The following is a 20,853-nucleotide window of genomic DNA, read 5'->3' as shown; positions in this document are numbered from 1 at the left end:
TAAATAAATAAAGTTTAATATCTGCCATTTCATTTGTCTAAAGAAAAAGCATTACGAATGATTCTTCACATAACCATATACATAATTTAAATCTCTATTTAACAGTTATACTAATAATAAGATTACAATTATTAACACAAGACATTTTAGTATAAAATTATAAAGATATAACAGTACTTGCTAATAAATAGGGAAAACATGGTAGAGTGCTACTTATAAGTGGATACTCAAACAGTTGTATATTTTGTCATGATAGAGATTTACTATATTTCATAGCCATTTTATAAAATATTTTTTCATTAAACCAAAATAATAGTCTATAAAACAGAAAATAGATACAACATATAATTGAGTAATAAAGTGAAAAATTTAAGAATACATGCTTGAACTTAAAACCATTTTCTATTAAGCAATTTCTCTTTAGTATATAATCTTTTCATTACTTGTTTTAATTAATAAATTATATTTTATAATTTATAGCATATTTAGTTATAGCATAGCATATTTTTATTTACACCCTAGTAAATTAGTTATTAAAATTTTTTTCTTGAAAATATAATTCTAGATAAAAAAACCTAAGTTTCAAAAAAAAATTTTAATAACTAATTTACTTTTTTGATTGAAGTATTTTTGTTCTTATAACATATTGTAAGAATATAACTTCAATTAAAAAGTTTCCTTGCTACCTATAAGAAGGAAAAAGCAAAATAATATAGTTGTTAGAATGTTATTTTCTTATTTACGAATTGTTTAAAAATTTTAAGAGAGACATTTAGAACACCAACCAATGTCGAATTATCAGGCTAGAAAACAGCTATAGCAATATTAATAATTTTAAGATAATTTGGAACTAGATTTAGGCGTTAGGCGCCATCTCTTGCTAAATTTAATAATGAGAATTTTAATTAAATAATTTAAAGCCCGTTTTCTAGCCCAATAATTCGGCATTGGTTGGTGTCTTTATGTATAACGGGTTAGTTGTTGTTTATTTAGACATTTAGAACTTTTAATGACAATTTATTGATAGAATCAATAAAACTCAGATTATTAAAATACTTCTCTCAATCTAAGTTTTGTTAATTCTATCTTGAAAAATAAAATACAAAGTCATAAATGATTTGATGGTCAAAGCAGTAAATGTCAGTACACTATTCTGGAAGACCTGGATGTGAATTAGGGTTTATACAAAAACTGACTTTTTAAAAAACCAGTTTTCGAATCTCAACTTTTCTACAAAACTGGTTTTAACCAGTTTTTGAATTTTCACCCCCAAAATAGGAATAAGGAATGTTTACAACTTATTTTAAAACTTTTAAATTTATTTAATATTTATAAAAAAAAAAAAAAAAAAAAAAAAAAGGAAATGCTAGATTATCATATTAAACTATAAAATTTACTCCATAGAAAACCATAAAGAAAAATGAATAACAATGAATGCCTAGAAGATATTATTTTATTTCTTATTTTTCCTAAGAAAACATGATTTTAGAATGCAAAGAACATCTATTGCTCAACCGTGTCCTTATTTTGCACACAAAATTGCCAGAAATAGAAAAAACACTCACTTGCTACTGAGCTGGGTTTAATCATCTTTAAAGCATTAAATAATAAATCAAAATTTTTCATTCTTCTGTTTGTACCCTCTAATACTAAAAACTTCTTTTCTAGTGTCTTAGGACCAGACGAAGTCACTTCAGGTTCTTGGAGATATTTATGTATTGATTTTTCGGTTAAAGTTTACCTAGGGAACCCCAATGGCCGCGCTTCCGGTAATCTCGACAGCAGGTGATATTAGAAATTCATTGCAGATGGTGCAATTTTTAAATAACGCTATAGTATGCAAATTTCTTGTTTTTCATGACAGTAAGACTCCTGCATATGTTTTTTTGACCAGTTAAACATTTTTGGAGAAAAAGCGATACTTTGTTATTTTTAATAGTAAATAGGTAAGTTTCTATTCCCTCTAGTTTTAGTGGTGCAATGTGCAGCAAATTTAATAATTTTATCATATTCTTATTTGTTGTCAGAAGTATTTTTTTTTTTTTGGTGAGATAATGGATACCGCAGACATTAATTCTGAAAATTTTTGGATTAATTGTACGTCTGGACAATTCTTTCGATTAATGTACTCTGGTTTCAATGATCTGGCAATAGACAAGAAAATATCGAGTGATGTGAAATTTGCAATATTCTCGAATTTGCAACATGTAGAAGATGTATGCAACAAATGTGGAAAACGTCGTAAATTAATGTATAGAGCAGATAAAAACTCTGTATCGATGCAATGTAATGTTTGCAAGACAAATTATTCAGCATTCCAAGGAACCTTTAAAGGAAAATGTGGTCGTTTGTCATGGGAGAGTATTTTGTCATTTATCTGGCACCTATTGTGTTTAGAGTGTTCGCTAACTGTTGCTGCTGGAGCTTCAGGAATCTCCAAAAAAACAGCAGTTGATTGGGCAAACTTTTTACGTTTTGTTATGATGGTTTCTATTAATAACCTATGTACTTTTAAGATTGGCGGGATAAATAAAGTTGTGGAAATAGACGAAACAGCAATTGCAAAGAGAAAATATGAGAAAGGTAGAAAATTGAAGGGGACTAAGTGGGTTGTAGGAGGTGTATGTAGAGAAAATGATACCTGTTTTATATGCCAAGTAAACAATACAAATGAACATACTCTGAATTGGGTGATTTCAAAGTTTGTTAATTCAGGCAGCACAGTGATTACAGATGAGTGGAAAGGTTACAACAGTATAAATGATTTAGAAAGTTTGGATATAGATCATTTAACTGTAAATCATTCGAAAAATTTTGTGGATCCGAAAACAGGAGCCAACACTCAGAAAATCGAAAGATTGTGGGGGTTTTTAAAAAACAGGAAACATCTTCCGGTACATTATACAGAGGAATTGTCAGAATCCTATCTGTATTCTTTTATGTATAAAAAAATATCACAAATGGCAATTGAAATCTGCAGGGGAACGTTTTCAAATTTTTATAAAACATTTGAGCTTTATTTATCCCGGGTCTGGAATTGAGCCGAAATGGAAAGAACCGGAGTCTGTTCCAGCTGCGCCACAAAGCAACGAGTGTAAGAAGGTAAAAAAAACTAAGGCACATTCGTGTGGTGAAACTACAAAACGTGTAAAAATATCAAGTAAAAAGAGAAAAATCGGCGATAAGGATCGTAAATCAAACAAAAATGAGAAAAAACGAAAAGGAAATGTATGACAGAGCGTCAAACACGTGAGTAAAAGTTTGTTTTATTTCATAGTTAGCTAAACTTGTAAAATAATCTTAAAACATTTAATTTTTACTAATCTAATAATTATTTTTTCAAAAAATTCTAAATACTAATTAATTTGCATAAGTTTTTAAACATAGTATGCGTGCGTAGTACAGCAAACAAAATGGCGACCGGAAGCGCGGCCATTAGGGTTCCCTAGGTAAACTTTAACCGATTTTTCCATAGCATTTTTTAAAGCTTTGGGTTAATTTTCTTCTTCGCCACATTTACATCATTGTAGTCATCTTCTATAGAATAATTTGGATATAATCTCAATAATATTTGTCCACATAACTTAATGATATCAGACTTTGCAGCTAGTGGAAGAAATACGCTAGACGACTTTGTCCAAACTTTCTGTGGATTTTGTAAATAAAGGAGAAGTGTTACTAATCCCATTTGTCTTCTCTCTTGAATTTGTACCTCTACAGAATGTAACAACTCAAAACTAATTTGTTTTCAAATTTTCCAATTCAAATAACAGAAATTCAAATATGCCTTCACTTGTTAATAAATGGGACGACAAGATGCAAACTTTGTCATCCTAAGGCATCAGCTACTAAATGTATTGGCCCTCAAACTTTAAGGAGCTCTACAATTTTACAATACTCTGCTTTGTTCCACGTGTGAGAAGCACTGATGTCATTCAAATCTAAAACAAGGCATTCTTTCAAGTGTACAAATCTTTCTATCATTTTTCCATAGTTGAAAGATTTCTTCCTATTGTAAGGAGAATTGGACACTTTTTAGGCATAGGGGGATTTTTTTGTTTTTGTAGTTAGTTTTATGAAACTTGGTATTCAACAATATTCCTGTTTTATGTCAGAGACTATTTTGTGTCAAAATGTTGATGATTTTAATCAAATAATTAATTAATTTATATGTTAAAGTTTAGGCTCAAAAGCCAGTTTTTAGTTAGAAAACCCCGGTTTTCAAATTATATAAATTTCTTCAAAAAACTGGTTTTTCAAAACCGGGTTTTAAAAACCAACAAACCCTAATGTGAATCCAGTTTGAACATTTCTAAAGTTTAGATATATGAAACTCTGTCTCACATTATCCAGCTATATGATTAAGGCCTGGCCAAACTCATAATGAACATTAAAAAAATGAGGCCTTAGTGGTTAATTCTATCAATTATAGCTGGACTTGGCAATAAATAAAAAAAATGTTAATGGTTGAAGAGAGTAGTGGTAGGGGAGGTGGGTTAAGTAGTTTTAGCGTTAGGAGGAAGGTCGCATGATCGTGTAGAAACAGGTTAAAAATTGATAGTGAGTAATATTACTGGTGAGGTTGAGCATGTTTCGACATGTTATCTGGGATACTAAGAATAAATATTAACATAAATAATAAATAAACAACCTGCTGTTGGATTAGATCATGTTTCAACAAGCTAAATAAGTTCAGTATCTCATGCCACACTCAGTTTATATCCAGCATTCGAATGCTACTGTGCTTGTATTTTTATCTCTGGAATATGGCTCGCAGAGGTATAATTTCTCCCGACAGCTTCTGTTATGTTTGTGGTAAATACACAGTGAAAAGTCAACAAAGAAACATAAGTGAGTTTGTGAAGAAAGTTTATTTTGTGTATTTCAAATTGAAACTTGAAAATCAAGACAAAGCATGGGCTCTACAGTGAAGAACAGGGTGAAAGATTTCACCAGAATGTCCATGATATTGAGAGACGTTACCAAGGAAAATGGGATGTCAATATGTTAGCTGACTACTGTTGGATGCTCAATCGAGAAACCAGAGAAGGAAATTGGAAACGAGTTCAAAGAAGGAAATTGGAAACAAGTTCAGAGAAGCATCAAAGAGAAGAAAAGGTTTCATAAGAAAAAAAATAGACCTAAAATTGTGTATAAATATCAGAAACAATTTTTTGATTAGTTGTAAGAAAATATATATTTAGTTCATTGTAATAAATAAGAGTTTTTATCAAAAATTTGTCTTTATTTTGCAAAAAATCTATACGCAATGGGATGTTACGGAAATCATTTTTAGAATCTCCGATCTTTAAAACATATAATTCAGCAAAAATATTCCAAGCAGCTAAAAAAAAATTTTTTTTTGCAGACCTCTGATATTTATATTGGAGTCAGTGTTATAAATAAATGCTATGTTTTATAGTTTATGCCAAGTTATTTCTAAACACCGGCAAGTTGGGACATCCCAACAAAATGTCTATAATTTATATTACTGTACTGTGAGTAAGCAAGTAACTAAAATGATAAATGTTTAAAGCATCAGTTAACATTTACAATGATGGTATTTTCAGCAAAATATTAAGGTTGATAGCACAAATAAACAGTTTAAAAATGTCTGCTTCCTTAAGATAATGATGACTATAACCAAAACTCTTATTACAATAAGCAATGTTTTATAATTCTGATAACATTAATTTATAACAATACTCATGATTAAAATAAGCAAATTTTACTGTATTTAATAAAATATGTATACTACTCTATTTTAAAGAAATTTATTAAATTTTTACTTTCTCTTCTGATTGCACTGATTAATCTTACTGTACAAAATTTAATTTCATACACTAATTTTAAAATTTATCATAATTAAGAAATACAGCATATAAGACACACCCCCATTACAGTGCAGAATATTTAGGAAAAATGTATTCAGTGTATTTAAGCCATCTCACACTTATGGGACTAAAATCTCAATTTTTTTCTTTTACTTTTTGTAATTGGAATAAAGTAAAATTAGAATACATACTTTTATTTATCAGAGAAAAAGAGGGGTTTAAAAGAAGTCACTTACAATTAAAATTTACTATAAAATATTTCACATGAATACATGCAAAAGCTACCTAGCTACTGTATAGCAAAAATAAATAAATGCTTAATTAAACAATATAAACATTTTATTAGAGTTAGTCTACCTACCTAGCCTTTTTTTTTTGGTTTAAAAGTCAAGTCTTCTATGCCATAAAATATGGTAATTAGTGTTTTATTAAAACATGAAATAACAATGTATTTTGGAAGAATTTTTTTGAAATAATTTATTTCGTTATGTCTGTAATCATGCTGCAAATAAGACAAAAGCAACTTACATAAAATGGCCTAAATATTTTCTTCAAATTTCAAAATCAAACTTGATAACTAGTTGATACAGACTGAAGAAAAATAATGATATACTTTAATGAAAATATATGAAGTTAAGTGGTTTTTTTCATGTAAGACATTTCTATATTATTTAATGTATTTAAGACATCAAGAATATCAAGCAAATACATAAAATATAGCTAACTAAATTAAATATTGGAAAATATCACAATTTTTTAAAATGGAAATTATGGTAAAATATATCAATATATATAATTTGTTAATCATGTCTAACAAAAATACAATAATTATATTAATGCTAAAATAATGCTATTTTATATTAATTTGTTAATTTTTTTTACAAAAAACAGTTACAGCTGGTGACTAACAATAAAATCAACTATATATTTGAAAAACAGCAACATCTATTCATATGCTATATATGCTATTCATCCTTCTTTAAATTTGAAAACACATAATTACAAAACTGAATACTAATAACCTTATAAAAATTTTTTTTAAATATTAGTAAGAAACAATCAATTATTATATAACAGATAAATTAGTTTTAATTTTAAACATTACTCAGATTTCTAACAATTCTGTTTAAATACTGAATCAAATTCCCAAATCTATTTGCAGCCTTATTGCAGACATTCTATATGAGTTGGTAATTAGAAAGTTAGAATTGTATATCATTTCTCAGTTTAAGAATAAAATCATCATCTACAAAAGATATATTGATGACATACTTATCATTTAGAGGAAAAAAATCAAATATACATTTCCTTTAACTAGTTAACAACAACCATTATAGACTGGTTACATGGCTTGGTTCCAACTGTAAAAAGTACAATTGAAACAACGTAATAACCACATAGGGCCCCTTCATACTAATGAATAATGAAATCAATATTACTGTATATTCCAGCATATAAGACAACTTTTTAACCCAGGAAAATCTTCTCAAAAGTTTGGGGTCGTCTTATAGGGCGGGTGCTGCAGTCGGCCAGGACGCCCGGGATATGGATAGAGATAGAGCATCACTGTGCCCAGAAAAACATGCATCTTTCACTTGTCCGGCCCGTCCTTGTATGTATCCTATTACCGTACCTCTTTCTCTGCCTCTCAGATCTCGCTCCTGAGGACTGCAGTGAAGCGGCGCAGGCGTGCATGTGCAAGATCTGAGAGGCAAAGAAGGAGGTACGGTAATAGCACACAAGGGCAGGCCAGTATGTTGCAACATCTCGCTTCAAAATTGGGCTAGAATCGATCTTTTTCTTGAAATAAAAAAAAAATTATTGGGAGAAAAGAATTGATAGTGAAAAAGGTGCTCGCAATCGATGATAGCAATTATTGTGAGTGTGTTTTTCCGCCGAATTTTTCCTGTTTGATGACAAGACAACCTTATGTTTATATGTGACAGTTTACCTTCTCAGAACCTGCATGTCATAAGCATTTGAATTAAAATTACCATATTGAAATTAAATCTGATTTTTTTTACTTTTATTTGGTGTGCGTTGGAAGAGGGCTAGTCTTATACAGTGAGTATATCCCAAACTCTATATTTTAACTGTAAAAGTTGGGGGTCATCTTATACACCAGAATATACGGTAATTACCAGAAATCATCATTCTATTCAATACTTATCCCATTCTGCTCACATGATCCTTTTTACTATAAAATGTAACTTTAACTTGCATATCCCAGTTCAAGCACTAAACACAAGTGCAATAACATTCAGCAGATACTTAAACTATACCAGTAGATAGGACACATTAAATTAATTTAGAAGAGAAATCCATTATATATAATCTACTTTGTAATAATAAAGCAACTGGATAATAAAAGAATCCCTGGAATCTCTCTAATAGTTGGCTTACTCGATAATGAAAGACTATATATAGGATACATATTAAGATATCTAACCTTCAGACTCAAAGAACACCAACTGGAATCACACTGGAATCACAACATAGTACATTCAACATTACCTTGTCCACAGGCATATGAGGCCAGGTCAATGTATATTTTGATAAAATGACAAAAAATTTTTCTTGCTAACAACCTCAAACAAAGAAAAATTCTTAAAAAAAAAAAAAAAAAAAAAAAAAAAGCAGCAGCATGAATTTTAGAAAGGAGTGGATTAATTTTAAAAATGCATGGAAAGTCAATATTAATATGTTTTTAATAACTTTGTGTTGTTTTGATATCCATAGTATAATTATCTCAGACAATACAGTCGAGTCCGCATAAGTCGACACCACCGGTTAAGTAGTTACTTTTCTGTGGTCCCGGCCGACTTACATAGGCATTAATGTTAAAAAACTCTGGTTTACTCGACACCGTTTAACTCTTATGTGGATAAGTCGACATACTTTTGCAGTCCCACACTCTGATAAGTCGTCACCCTCTCCTGAAAAAATGAATTCACTCTGCACGTGTGGTGCAAATTAATTTTTTTTTTCAGGAGGGGAAGTCAATTTATTTATTAATATATATTTAATAATATAATAATATATTTATATATATATACATATTAATAAAAATGCCTTAACATTTTATGTATTTTAATGTATAAAATAATAACAGATAAACAAAAAGAAAATATACAATCTACATCAACGTCACACCATAATCCAATTTTGCATTTTCTCACGCCAGAGGCATTAAGAATCCTTAGACGTTACTTGCCGACAATTGCAAAAATGATGTTTTCAAGGCGTTCATGATTGTTGAAAAAAAAAGTCGAGACAATTAAGTGCTCAAAACAAACAACACTAAACGAATTTTTCAGTTTTTCATCTACAGAGTAATTGTAAATGGTGGACACAATTTATTGTAAGCCTATACTACTGTATAATGCACTACTGTATTTTATTAATTGTGGTTTTTTTCCAACTTTGCTTTAGTCGTCACATCAGATAACTTGACACATTTCCACTTCCCCTTGGGGTGTCAACTTACGCGGAGTCGACTGTAATTATACTATGGATATCAATACAACACAAAGCAGTATGAAAGGAACTCTTATAAGAAGATAATTATAATCGAAATTTTATAACTATTTTGTTAAGTTTAATTTTTATATATTTTGATTTTTGTTAATTTTATCTATGTTAAAGAAAATGTGTTCAGTTCAAATATCTCCAATTCAACAAGAACATTTGTTTTTAAATTTTAAATTTCACAATCTGTTATGAAAGGATGGAGACTAAGATGACTTGATTTAAAGATGTAAACATACGAAAACATTAAAATATTGCTGATTTTTCAAAGGAATAGTTGATTTTATGAACGTTTTCAAATGATATACAAACATTTGTAAAATTTCAGTTTATGTTTTAAATCATTCCTTTTCTGATTTATGACACCATTTAAATGAGAGATGTGTTTATTAACAACAAAGTTTGCATTGAGAATTGATTCTAATCTTAATTTAGAAGTTTTATTTGATTTAAATTTGACATTTATAAAAATTTAGAACAGTTTACTTATAATTACAATTAAGTTAGATGCAAATTAAATTATGTATAATATTTTTAGTTGGAATTCCAAATTGATATTACTAATATTAAAACAAAATATATTAATTAAATAATTCTTTTATCAAAATATTTCAAATAACTAGCAATATTGTTGCTAAATTAATACAAAATATTAACTTACAATACACTAATAATTAAATTTATTATAATTTTAGTAATAAAAATTTTCATAATACAAATAAACAATTCTTGAAGATTTAAAATTTTAAATATAAAATTCTTGGTTATCAATTTATTTATATCTTGTAATAATAAAGTTACGTTTTACTGATATTTTAAATAATTTAATTTTAGATTATTTAAACTTCTAAATATATTAAACTGTTTTATTTAATTATCTTGTAATGTATCAAAGTCCAAGTTTTTCACTTGCTTCACATTTAATTTGATTACTCATAAATAAAGTATCTCTAATCTTTTGAGCAAATATTTTACCAGCTGATAGAAAATATTAATTATTATATTGAATATAATAGAAAAGTTTCCTCATATACTTTTTCGATTCAACCTTGGTTTGAAGTTATGCACAAAAAAAAAAAAAAAAAAAAAAAAAAGTCAATTTTGTAAATTATTATTATTTTTACACATATAAACATATATTTTTTGAATATTGCCAGTTCTAGTCAGCTAATTTCAATAATTTTTTTTTTTTTTGGATGAAGGCATACTTTTCTTGTTGAATAGATTTTTTTTTTATAATCTTGAAAATACGATGTTTTTTGATTAGTGAGATCTTGTACAGGTATTAGGAAGATCTAAAACTAAAAAGTGACCAGTAATCATTAATCCATTTAACTGCATCTTTAAATTTTTGTGATTGTCAACTTGGGTCTGGAATTAAATTTTCAAATTGGTAGTACACAAAGCTTTATTATTGCAATCGATTACACATCTCAGAAGAAATAAAATAAACTTTTATTTCTAAGTCAGTTTGGTGACCTTGACCACATTATTTTTACCTTGAAAATGTTTTAGTGCACCATTGTAAAGATCATCTCAACACAATATTTTAAAATGTAAAAAGTAGAAAAATTTTGTGATTCAAGTTCAATTAGCTATATCTCAAAAACAAAGCTCTAAACAAAACAAGCAAAAATTATTGTGACATTGTCACAATGCCATGCTGCAATTTTTAATTTATTTAATTTAGCTCTCACTTTGTCACATATGTATCCAGCAGATACATGGCATTTTTTAAACTCAATTCCTCAAAAGTAAATAAATAAAAAATTGAACTGTGGGCTTTGTAGTATTCCTCATTTGTTCTGAAGCGATTCTGACAGTGGTTTTAAGTTTATGACTTCTTTTTAAGAGAAATTTTACGAAAAACAACACCTTACTACCAACTGCAGTAAATTCTCTCGCAGTGTGAGAGCACTGTACTCTTGTGATTGTTATGTGCAACAATTGCAATTCAATAAAAAAAAAAACAATGTAGAATATTTAACCTTTACCACAATACTACAAATTCTATCTTTTTTTCCTGGTTTCAATGGCAGGACCAATCCCAATTCATTTCAAATAAGTCATTGCAGCTTTTATGACAACAAGATTTTCTTGCTTCAGTATTATCGCCTTGCTGTCTCGTGATCAGAGCATAAGAAATTTAATACTTTCAAGTTTGCAACAATTAAAATTTATGTTTATTATGTAGCAACACCATTTAGTAATTGTGACCAAGCATTTATTTGGTAATTTTCTCAATATATTTTTAATTATTAAAAATAAAAGTATAGACTTCATTACTGGCAATACTATTTGTTAAATCTAAAAGAAAACATTCCAGAGTGCGAGAAAACAATTCCTTAGTCATTTAACCCACTACTGACAGAGAGGGAGTTTTTGAAAACAAAGTAATAAAACGATTAGCAGTTTGTTGTACTTCACAGTGGAAAACGGGCAGAGTCTATTACTTTTGTGGGAGAAAATAAACAAAGCTTTACTCTGAAGTTGAAAAATAATACAACCCTGTGAAATTTAACAAATCTGATGTCAATAAGTAAATGTTGAAATTATTTATAGAGAGACAATATTTGATAAGTTTAGTTTTTTGCATTTACAAATAAAATTATAGAAAATATAGATAAAAATCTCATTTTTTTTAAACCCATAAGTATTTTATACTGTTAGATAATAGAGAAAATGTAGAAATCAAAGATACAATTGTAGTCAAGCAAATATATCAGTAAAAATATAAAAATTGCATTAATTTGCTTTATGTATCCAGTGAATACAATGCACAAAGTGACGTCACAAAACTTGACGCACTTGGATGAGAGTTGAAATATGTTCTTCATCTCAAATTAGTAGTGCTTTGCCCCTGTACATCATACTTTTCCTGATAACAACAGTGTGAGGCTGGTCATCTATGTAACCCCATTCTGGGAAAATTTTTGAATTGAAATCCAGTCTGGACTGGAAGTTTGTATATACTCTTAGTTAATTGGGACCTCCTGCCAAGCTTTCCATCTCTGATCTCAATGGATGACAGTGGGAATTTATAAGTCTACAGTTTTTTCAAATTGCAGTCCAAAAATCAATGAGATCATTTTTTGCTTGTGTTGAAATACTCTTCACAATGGGGTAAGGAAAACATTTTAAAGGTAAAAAATAAGGTGGTTAAGGTCTGACTTAGAAGTTTATAAAAGTTTATTTTATTTCTTCTGAGATATGTAATCGATTGAATAATAATAAAGCTTTATGTACTATCAATTTAAAAATTTAATTCCAGACCCAAGTTGACAATCACAAAAATTTAAAGATGCAGTTAAATGGATTAATGATTACTGGTCACTTTTTAGTTTTAGATCTTCCTAATACCTGTACAAGATTTCACTAATTAATAAAAAAACCCATGTTTAAAAGGTTATTAAAAAAAAAATCTATTCAACAGGAAAAGTACATTTCATTCAAGGAAAAAAAATTATTAAAATTGGTTGACTGGAACTGGTGATATTCAAAAAATATTATTTTACAAAATTGACAACTTTTTGTGTATTTCTTGAAACCAAGACTGAATCAAAAACATTTATGGGGAAAACTTTTTTGTATTCAATGTTTCCTATCAGCTGGCAAAATCTTGTTCAAAAAGATTGGAGATACCCTGTATATATACAGTACATATTGCATTGATTACATTGATATTAAGTAACAATTTTCAAAATTCTTTTTTGAAAATTATCATCTTTGTTGTTAATGTCTTTTTTAGTGTAGGTACTTGTATGATGTTTTCTTATTATCAGGCAAATGAATTTTTATATTATATTTTTTCAAATATGGATAATAATGATTAAAAATGATCTCTCTAAATCTCAACAATATTCTCAAAATTTAAATGTAGATTATTACTAACTAAAAATCTTTCTTTTATGATATTTAATTTTCAATCTATAATTTTGTAAATAAATATTTTAGTAGCAACAATATTAGAATCATAATTATTGTTATTTTTTTATTTATTTACAAAATTATACAGTAGAGCGTCGATAAGTGGAACCAATTGGGGACTGGGGTCCTTCCAGTTAATGATTTGTTCCAGTTTCCGACTTTGTACGAAAAAATACATTAACCTGTCCGATGTTCAAATTTTTCTCCGTTGCGTATCGCTTCCTGTTGAATTTTTCTCCGTTGCGTGTCGCTTCGTGTTGAATTTTCATCAATTTTAAGCCTAACGAAAATTTTTATAATAATCATCGAGGCTAGCGTATCGTTAAAAATTATTTCTGCATTTTGTACAAACAAAATAAATATATTAAAGAATATAAAAAACATGAAAATTATACTTTAGAAGTAAATTTAGTATCAAAAACATTCGATTCAGCACGACACAGTCCGACTGAAAATCATTCCACTTATCGACGCTCTACTGTATTTAATTATCACTTTAAATATTAATAATAATTGATTATATGTTTTCAAACATTTCAAAAATATACATAACTGATAATTATTTTATATTTTGTAATTTAGAATTTTTTAGTGCATAAAGATTTAATTTAATCTCTGTAAAAAAGATATTAAATAGTTTTTCTAATTTTTAAGAATAATTTAATGTTATAATTACAGTAAATATTGAAACATATCATTACAAAAAGAATCGATAGACAAATATCTTGTTAAAAAACTAATAATACTTTAATAAACATTTTAAGATGTGTTAAATTTGTTAGTACTTTGTCCATTAATTAATTTTCTTTTCTTTATATCATTGGTTTATTCAATTTTTACTATTTAAATAATATAATTAAAATTGACTATTTTAATATAAAGAAAGCAATAATAATAATACTAACAACTTACACAAATTTTTATTATAGTTAATGCCAAATGATATGCCGGATTATTTGAGCTACATTAAGGTTAATTTAATAATTTCACTTAAATGCTGCCTCAAATTAAAGTAATTTGAGGTGGCAGTTAAGCAATCATCTCATGATAAATTTAATAATTAGAAATAAATTAATCTTCAGTCAAATTACTTTATATCTAATTATTAAATTAGCCTTAATATAGTCTGACAGATATTCCAGCAAATTATCTGGCATTAATTAAAATTTCAAGCTACTGGATTTGTTGTTTTATTACAGTAATTTTAAAATTTTTTTGAAAGATTTCTGAATATATTAAAATATTTTGTTATTTTTATAAATACTATCAGCTAAAGATTTAAAAGAAGCAGATAAGTTTAGTATGTTATCTTTGCATATCATTTTGTTCTTTATTTCTCAGTTCTACTGATTCTAGAACTGAGAAATAAAGCTGAGAACTGAGAGAACTATACACTAGAACTGAGTATAAAACTGTTGTTATTCCTCTATTTATACAAATTTCCTATCTTATTACTACTTTAGAACTAAAATAATTTAATTTAATATTATTATTTTTAAATATTTTTGAATTTACTTAAGATAATGAATTAATGAAAACATTTTTAGTAAAAGAAAAATATCCAAACATTTGTTATATTAGTAAATTTTTCCATATGAATTTTTAAAAATTTATAAAGTTTATTTTACTGTATTAATTTAAATACCTCATTGCTTAGGTTCATCTGTTCATTTTTGTAACTTTATTGATTTAATTTTCTATATAATTTAAAATTTTTTTTCCATTTTTTTTTAAGGATTTGTTTATAATGCTTATCAGATTTGTTTAGATGTCTACAAAAAACAGGAAATGAAAACCTGAGAAATTTTTTTATGTAAATGAAACATTGCATAGAGCATAAAAATAACTAATTATAATGTTAATTTCCTTAAAAAATATAATTTAAAATCAACATTATATTAAATATAATATCTGATTTTCATTTCAAAGAAAAGAATAAAAAAAAGTATAAAATGGAAATGTAAAAAACAGGAATATTCAATAATTTTCTATATGCAAACATGGTAAAGTATTTTGACACAATCTCTATACATAAAACTTCCAATTGTTTTTCTTTTAATACTGATTACTTTTATAATTAATGATAGAATTCTTTTTGTTCAAATAAATTTATCACAGCACCATATTAAAAAATTAATTTGATTAATTATATTACTTAAATAAAATAATTTTTCAAAGTATTGATATCACTTTGTAACATATTTTGAAAATAATTAGCTTAAATTTAGTTTTAAAGTATGTTAACAAATACATTAATGCATATTTCTGGAATTTTTTCTGCATTTTCTTCTGGGTACGTGTTTTGAATATTAAAAAAAAAACAGTAGTATTATTTTCATTATTACTAGAGTGCCAGTATTTTCAAAATTTAATATATATTCTTCATATATTCTCTGAAGTAATTTTGTAGTTTAAATCATTTATTTGATTAATAATATAAAAAGAATTCACAAACTTTTACTTTGCAATAATAATATATCATAAAAATATAAAATTTTTCATACTTAACAAGTAAACATTTTTTAAATTGGAATGTAATAATTATTGAATTAAACATAAATAATTAATATTACAACAAGCACATCGCTGATTCAATGGCTTTGGTGGTATTAAGTCAAGGTCTTCATCATCAGGAGTCAGATCCAAATTATATCCATCTCTGATTAATTGTTGAGTTATTTCTCTAGTGGCTGATTTACTCAAGGAATGGAATTCATAGTCATCGTCACTGCTAAGTAAAAATTAAAATCAATTATTTAATGGCTTTTCTGGCTTAAATCTATTTGTAGCTGAATAAGGAAAAAAACTAAAAGAATTACAAATATTCATGACTCATGCTAAATTACAGACAATAAATAAAAAAATATTATAAATGACTAAACAATGTTATTTTAAGGTTACAAAATATGTAAGTAGCAAATTACTTATTAATCCAACTTTGGAGATATCTTCAGTTGAAAATGTTATTAAAAGATCAAACAATTGATTATTCTGACAAATTGATATGTCACATATCAATTTGTCAGAATAATCAATTGTTTACAATCATTACAGTATTTATAAAATATCAATAAACAAAGTTTTTATTCTCTCTCATTGTTGTTAATAATAAATTGCTTTACCAATTTGAAAATATATAATTTGTATTATGAATGTTCTGCTTAGATACAAAAAACAGTTCTATATTATTAGTAGACAGCGAATTTTAGACAAATGCCTATTTTTTTCCTTAGCATATACATGGCTAAGATTTCGTATGAATACCTTTCATGAACATTTAGACTGAAACAATGGTATTTTATAATGTCTAAAAATGCTTATTTTGATGTTTCTGCCTATTTTTACCTAAAACACAAAGTTTAGTCTGTTTTTATATTTTTAAAAAGGTTTTATTAATTTTTCATTTCATTTTCTGCAAAGATTTACTTTAATTCTTAAATTAAACTGCTTAAGTTTCATTTTTTTTTCCAAAAATGCAATCAGACAAATTCATTTTTTAATTATTAATTATTTATATTTAAGTCCCAGTGAATGCATATCCCAAGCAGAAAAAATTAGAATGCAATAATAATGGAAATAAATTAGACCCCCTGATGCAATTTTATAATAATAAAATTAAAACTATATAAAATATTTTAAAATAAATGCTTTTATTTAATAAATATAGTGTTAGAGATGCTTTATTTGTCATTTTTGGACAGTGGATTTTAGGCAAATCTGTATTTTTCCCTTAGCGTATACATGGCTAAGATTTTGTATCAACTACTACAGTGAACATCTCTCCAATATCAAAAAACTTCTGGCCACATTAGCAGACTATGCAGTTTGTGTAACTAAAGCCAAAAAAATTTTGAATGACATTTATGTTTAGAACAATCTGGTGTACATCAAGTCTTATTTCACATTCATTGAATATACTATTACAGCTCTTGAAAGTAGTGGGAAAACTATATATGAACAAATTGATATCCACAACAGAGCAAAGCAGCAACTTTGTGATGCACCAAGCACTGCTGCAAAAAAGTGAAGAAAGAGTTGAAAGCAGTGCTTCAAGAGAGTACAGTAATACCTCAACTTATGTGAACCCAGAGTTACACGATTTTCAAATCTCGTCGATTTGTCTTTTGTTTGAGCACCACGCAACTCTTGATTACTCACTCCCCCACACTATTGTTCAGCTTACATATTCGGATGTGTTGCGCGAAATCGACGCATAGCTACAATTTATTTTGTGTTATTTATTTCTGTGTTTGTTACATCTACTGAGACTTGAGAGACTCTACTATGTCATCCAAATGAAGTAGAACTAATTCTTGTGCATCAAATAAGAAAAGAAAAAAACTTTATCTTTGGAATGTAAAGTTAACATTAGTAAAGACTTCGCTGATCTACAGGAATCGATGGTCAGAACAATTATAAAAGGTAAAGAAAAAATTCTCAAAGCTGTGAAAAATGCTCAATCTTTAAATTCAGGCATCATTCCTAAATGTCACGATACTATTGCTGAGATGGAAACAATGTTAAAATTATGGTGTGGTAATTAAGTAAATGTGAAAAATTGTCCTGTTGATCAGAACATAGCATGCTCTGAAGCTAAGCTGATTTTTGAGAGATTGAAAGAGGATGCTAGAGAGGTGGCTAAAGATGAAGAGTTTAAAGCTAGTAATGGTTGGTTCAGCCGATTCAAAAGTCACTGTAATTTGGCATAGCATTGCAGAAAGTGGCGAGGCAGTAAGTGCTGATAAAGAGGCTGCGTCTTACTATCCAGAGAAATTCAAAGCTATGATAGATGAAGGTGGCTATACCAGCCAAACCATATTCAACGTAGAGGAGATTGGCCTGTTCTGGAAGAAGATGCCTAAAAGAACTTTTATCGCACATGAAGAGAAAGCTTTTCCAGGTTTTAAGGCAACCAAAGATCAATTGACAGTGATGGTTGGCACGAATGCAGCTGGTGATTGTAAGTTAAAACCTCTCTTAGTTTATTGCCCGGAAAATCCAAGAGCATTGAAAAATAAATCTAAAGCTGACTTGCCTGTGATTTGGAAGTTTAATCATAAAGCTTGGGTGACAGCTTCCCTTTTTGAGGACTGGTTTGGTCATCACTTCATACCTGAAGTCAAACATTATTGCCAATCTAAACAAATTTCATTTAAAATGATACTAATAATCGACAACGCACCAGGTCATCCCCCTGCAACTTTAACTAATTTTTGACCCAAGTGTGAAAGTTGTATTTTTGCCACCAAATACTACCAGTTTGCTTCAACCAATGGATTGGGGAGTCATCAAAATATTCAAAGCTTATTACAAGAGACGATAGTTTGCACATCCGCATGAAGCTATGAGACAAAACAACGAGCTCACTGTTAAAGATTTTTGGAAACAATTCAATGTTTTAGATGCAGTGAGAATCATTGGACAATCTTGAAATGAAGTTTCACAAAAAACTTTAAATGGCATCTGGAAAAAAACTGTCCTTTTTTTCCACCACTGAAACTCAGGCAGAATCAGTGCCAGAGCCTGATGAAATTGGTAATGTGATTGAAGAAGTTGTCAATCTTGCCAGGCAAACAAATTTAGAAGTGGACAGCGATGACGTTCAAGAACTGCTGGATTCCCACAATCAGGAGCTGACAATTGATGAGCTCAAAGAAATGCGTGAGCAAGAGCAAGACATTGAAGAACTTGATTCTTTAAACCCAGTTCAATCAGAAGATCAAATAATGGTTGGAAACTTGAAAGATGGCCTCAGTTCAATTGAAAAGGGGTTACAAATTTTAGAAAATATAGACTCCAACAAAGAGCACATTTCTTCTACAAAACGAGAAATAAAAAAATTATTAGCATGCTACGAGGAAATTTTGTGGGAGGAAAAAAAAATCTTTGAGCCATCAGACAAATTTGTTAGATTTTATAAAGCCTTCTACATCAAAATAACTTCGGTTTATGATTTTAATAATATAATTTATTATTCGTGTGTATTATCTAAGATTTTATTAAACATTTTTTGTAAATTATTGTTTTCTTTAGTCTCCAGCCCCAATTAAAAATAATTTCTATGTATTTATATGCGAAATTATACCAGACTTACACTAATTTGACTTACGCGGTTATCGCTTGGTCCCACCTATCGCGTAAGTTCGGGGTATTACTGTACTGGATTAAAGTGCTTGTTTGTTATGGATGATATTTTGGCAAAAAAGAAGAGCAAAACTAAAAGTGAATTGCCAGTTCATCTTCTTCCAAGGTTGAAATACTGTCTGTTATCTTCAGTATATGTGAAATGCTCTTTCCCTGCATATAAATTAATTCTCAGTGGCAGATGTTGCAACTATGAGAAACAGAGTGAATAAAAAAATGTACAAACATTGTGTTTGCATCATTCTGAATACGTGCATTTCTGTTTGGAATGCATATGTTAAGTAAATAATTTGTCATCCTGATAAGTACATTAATTGTTCATTGCGCAAATTTTTTGTTTATAAAGCCTAAACGAGGCAACTTAAGAGCTTATTTTAAGTGCCTAAAATGCCACTTTTAAGGGCCTAAATGTCCACTGTGTGATTATCAGATATGCTTATCATATATATACTCTTCATCTGAAATTTGACTGTTTTTGTCATCGTAATAAAAACCTTCAAATTTGATCTTTAATTTAATTCACTTGAATCATGATAAAATAATTCAAATTTTAAATATGAGTTTAATTTTAAATCTTTAATATTAGTAACGATACAAAAAAATAAAACTTATATTCCTAAATTAATTAATGCTTCTAATATTATTATTTTATTAATATTAGTCTATTGTGACTATAATCTATTAATAAAACTTATTACGCTGATTTAACTTGCAGATGAAATTAGAGAGATTAAATCAATCTATTGGTTCAAATTAATAAAAACTTTTATGTGCTTATGATAGAACTTTTGTATGTCTGTCAGATGTGTTCTGTTCATTCCATTCATTGCACATGTCCACACACACAAGGAAACTGAACATTTTCATTTACGGTCACTGTAAGCTATAGTAAAAAATTCAACTACTTGATTCCAAGAATTTATAAAATTTATTTTCAACAAAATTAATATTTGATTCACTTTTGTGAAGCGTGCTATCAGATCGGATTGATCAAGCTTGTTTAGAACAGCTTGTGGAACAAACTATTTTAGTAAGATACAGTGGAACCTCACTTAACAAGCATCTCGCAAAATGAGTATTTTGCATAACGTGCGAAACAAATTGTAAAAATTTGCCTTGCTTAACAAGCGATGTTTTGCATAACAAGTGACGAAGAGAGGGGAAGTCCTGAATTGTGCGCATGCGGCATGCTCCGTCAGTCTGTGTTTAGCACTCGTTCCGCTAGCATCTTAGTGTCGCTTGTAATCACATATTTTTCCAAACTTGTGTTCACACATATTACTTATAAACATCAACAACCATAGCCCATTATATAATAAACACACCAAACGATATGCCAAATTCTTGGGTCATTAAATTTAATGACCGATTCCAAATTAAGTTTTAGAAATGTCTAAATTAAAAATTAACTATTTATAAT

The 20,853-nt window shown here is 28.2% G+C and overlaps 1 protein-coding gene across 4 annotated transcripts in view; it reads right to left on the bottom strand.

The window, feature by feature from the left end:
* Positions 1 to 20,853, bottom strand: part of LOC136989996 (protein FAM219A) — an 89,362-nt gene that overhangs the window by 42,925 nt on the left and 25,584 nt on the right. Inside the window, exons 5-6 of one of the 4 annotated variants that reach the window (XM_067288311.1) lie at positions 15,863 to 16,020; positions 6,256 to 6,425 (exon numbers count right to left, since the gene is read on the bottom strand). In XM_067288311.1, the coding sequence (XP_067144412.1) occupies positions 6,412 to 6,425; positions 15,863 to 16,020 (172 nt within the window). In that variant the 3' untranslated portion in view covers positions 6,256 to 6,411. Of the gene's footprint in view, positions 1 to 6,255; positions 6,426 to 15,744; positions 16,021 to 20,853 lie in introns of those variants that run through there. The other 3 variants (XM_067288308.1, XM_067288309.1, XM_067288310.1) reach the window with 3 other exon arrangements.

Source organism: Centruroides vittatus, unplaced genomic scaffold (genome assembly GCF_030686945.1).
Source record: "Centruroides vittatus isolate TY-2023 unplaced genomic scaffold, ASM3068694v2 scaffold_861, whole genome shotgun sequence".
In the NCBI taxonomy this organism is placed as follows: domain Eukaryota; kingdom Metazoa; phylum Arthropoda; class Arachnida; order Scorpiones; family Buthidae; genus Centruroides; species Centruroides vittatus.
This window is presented reverse-complemented; position numbering and strand designations above follow the sequence as displayed.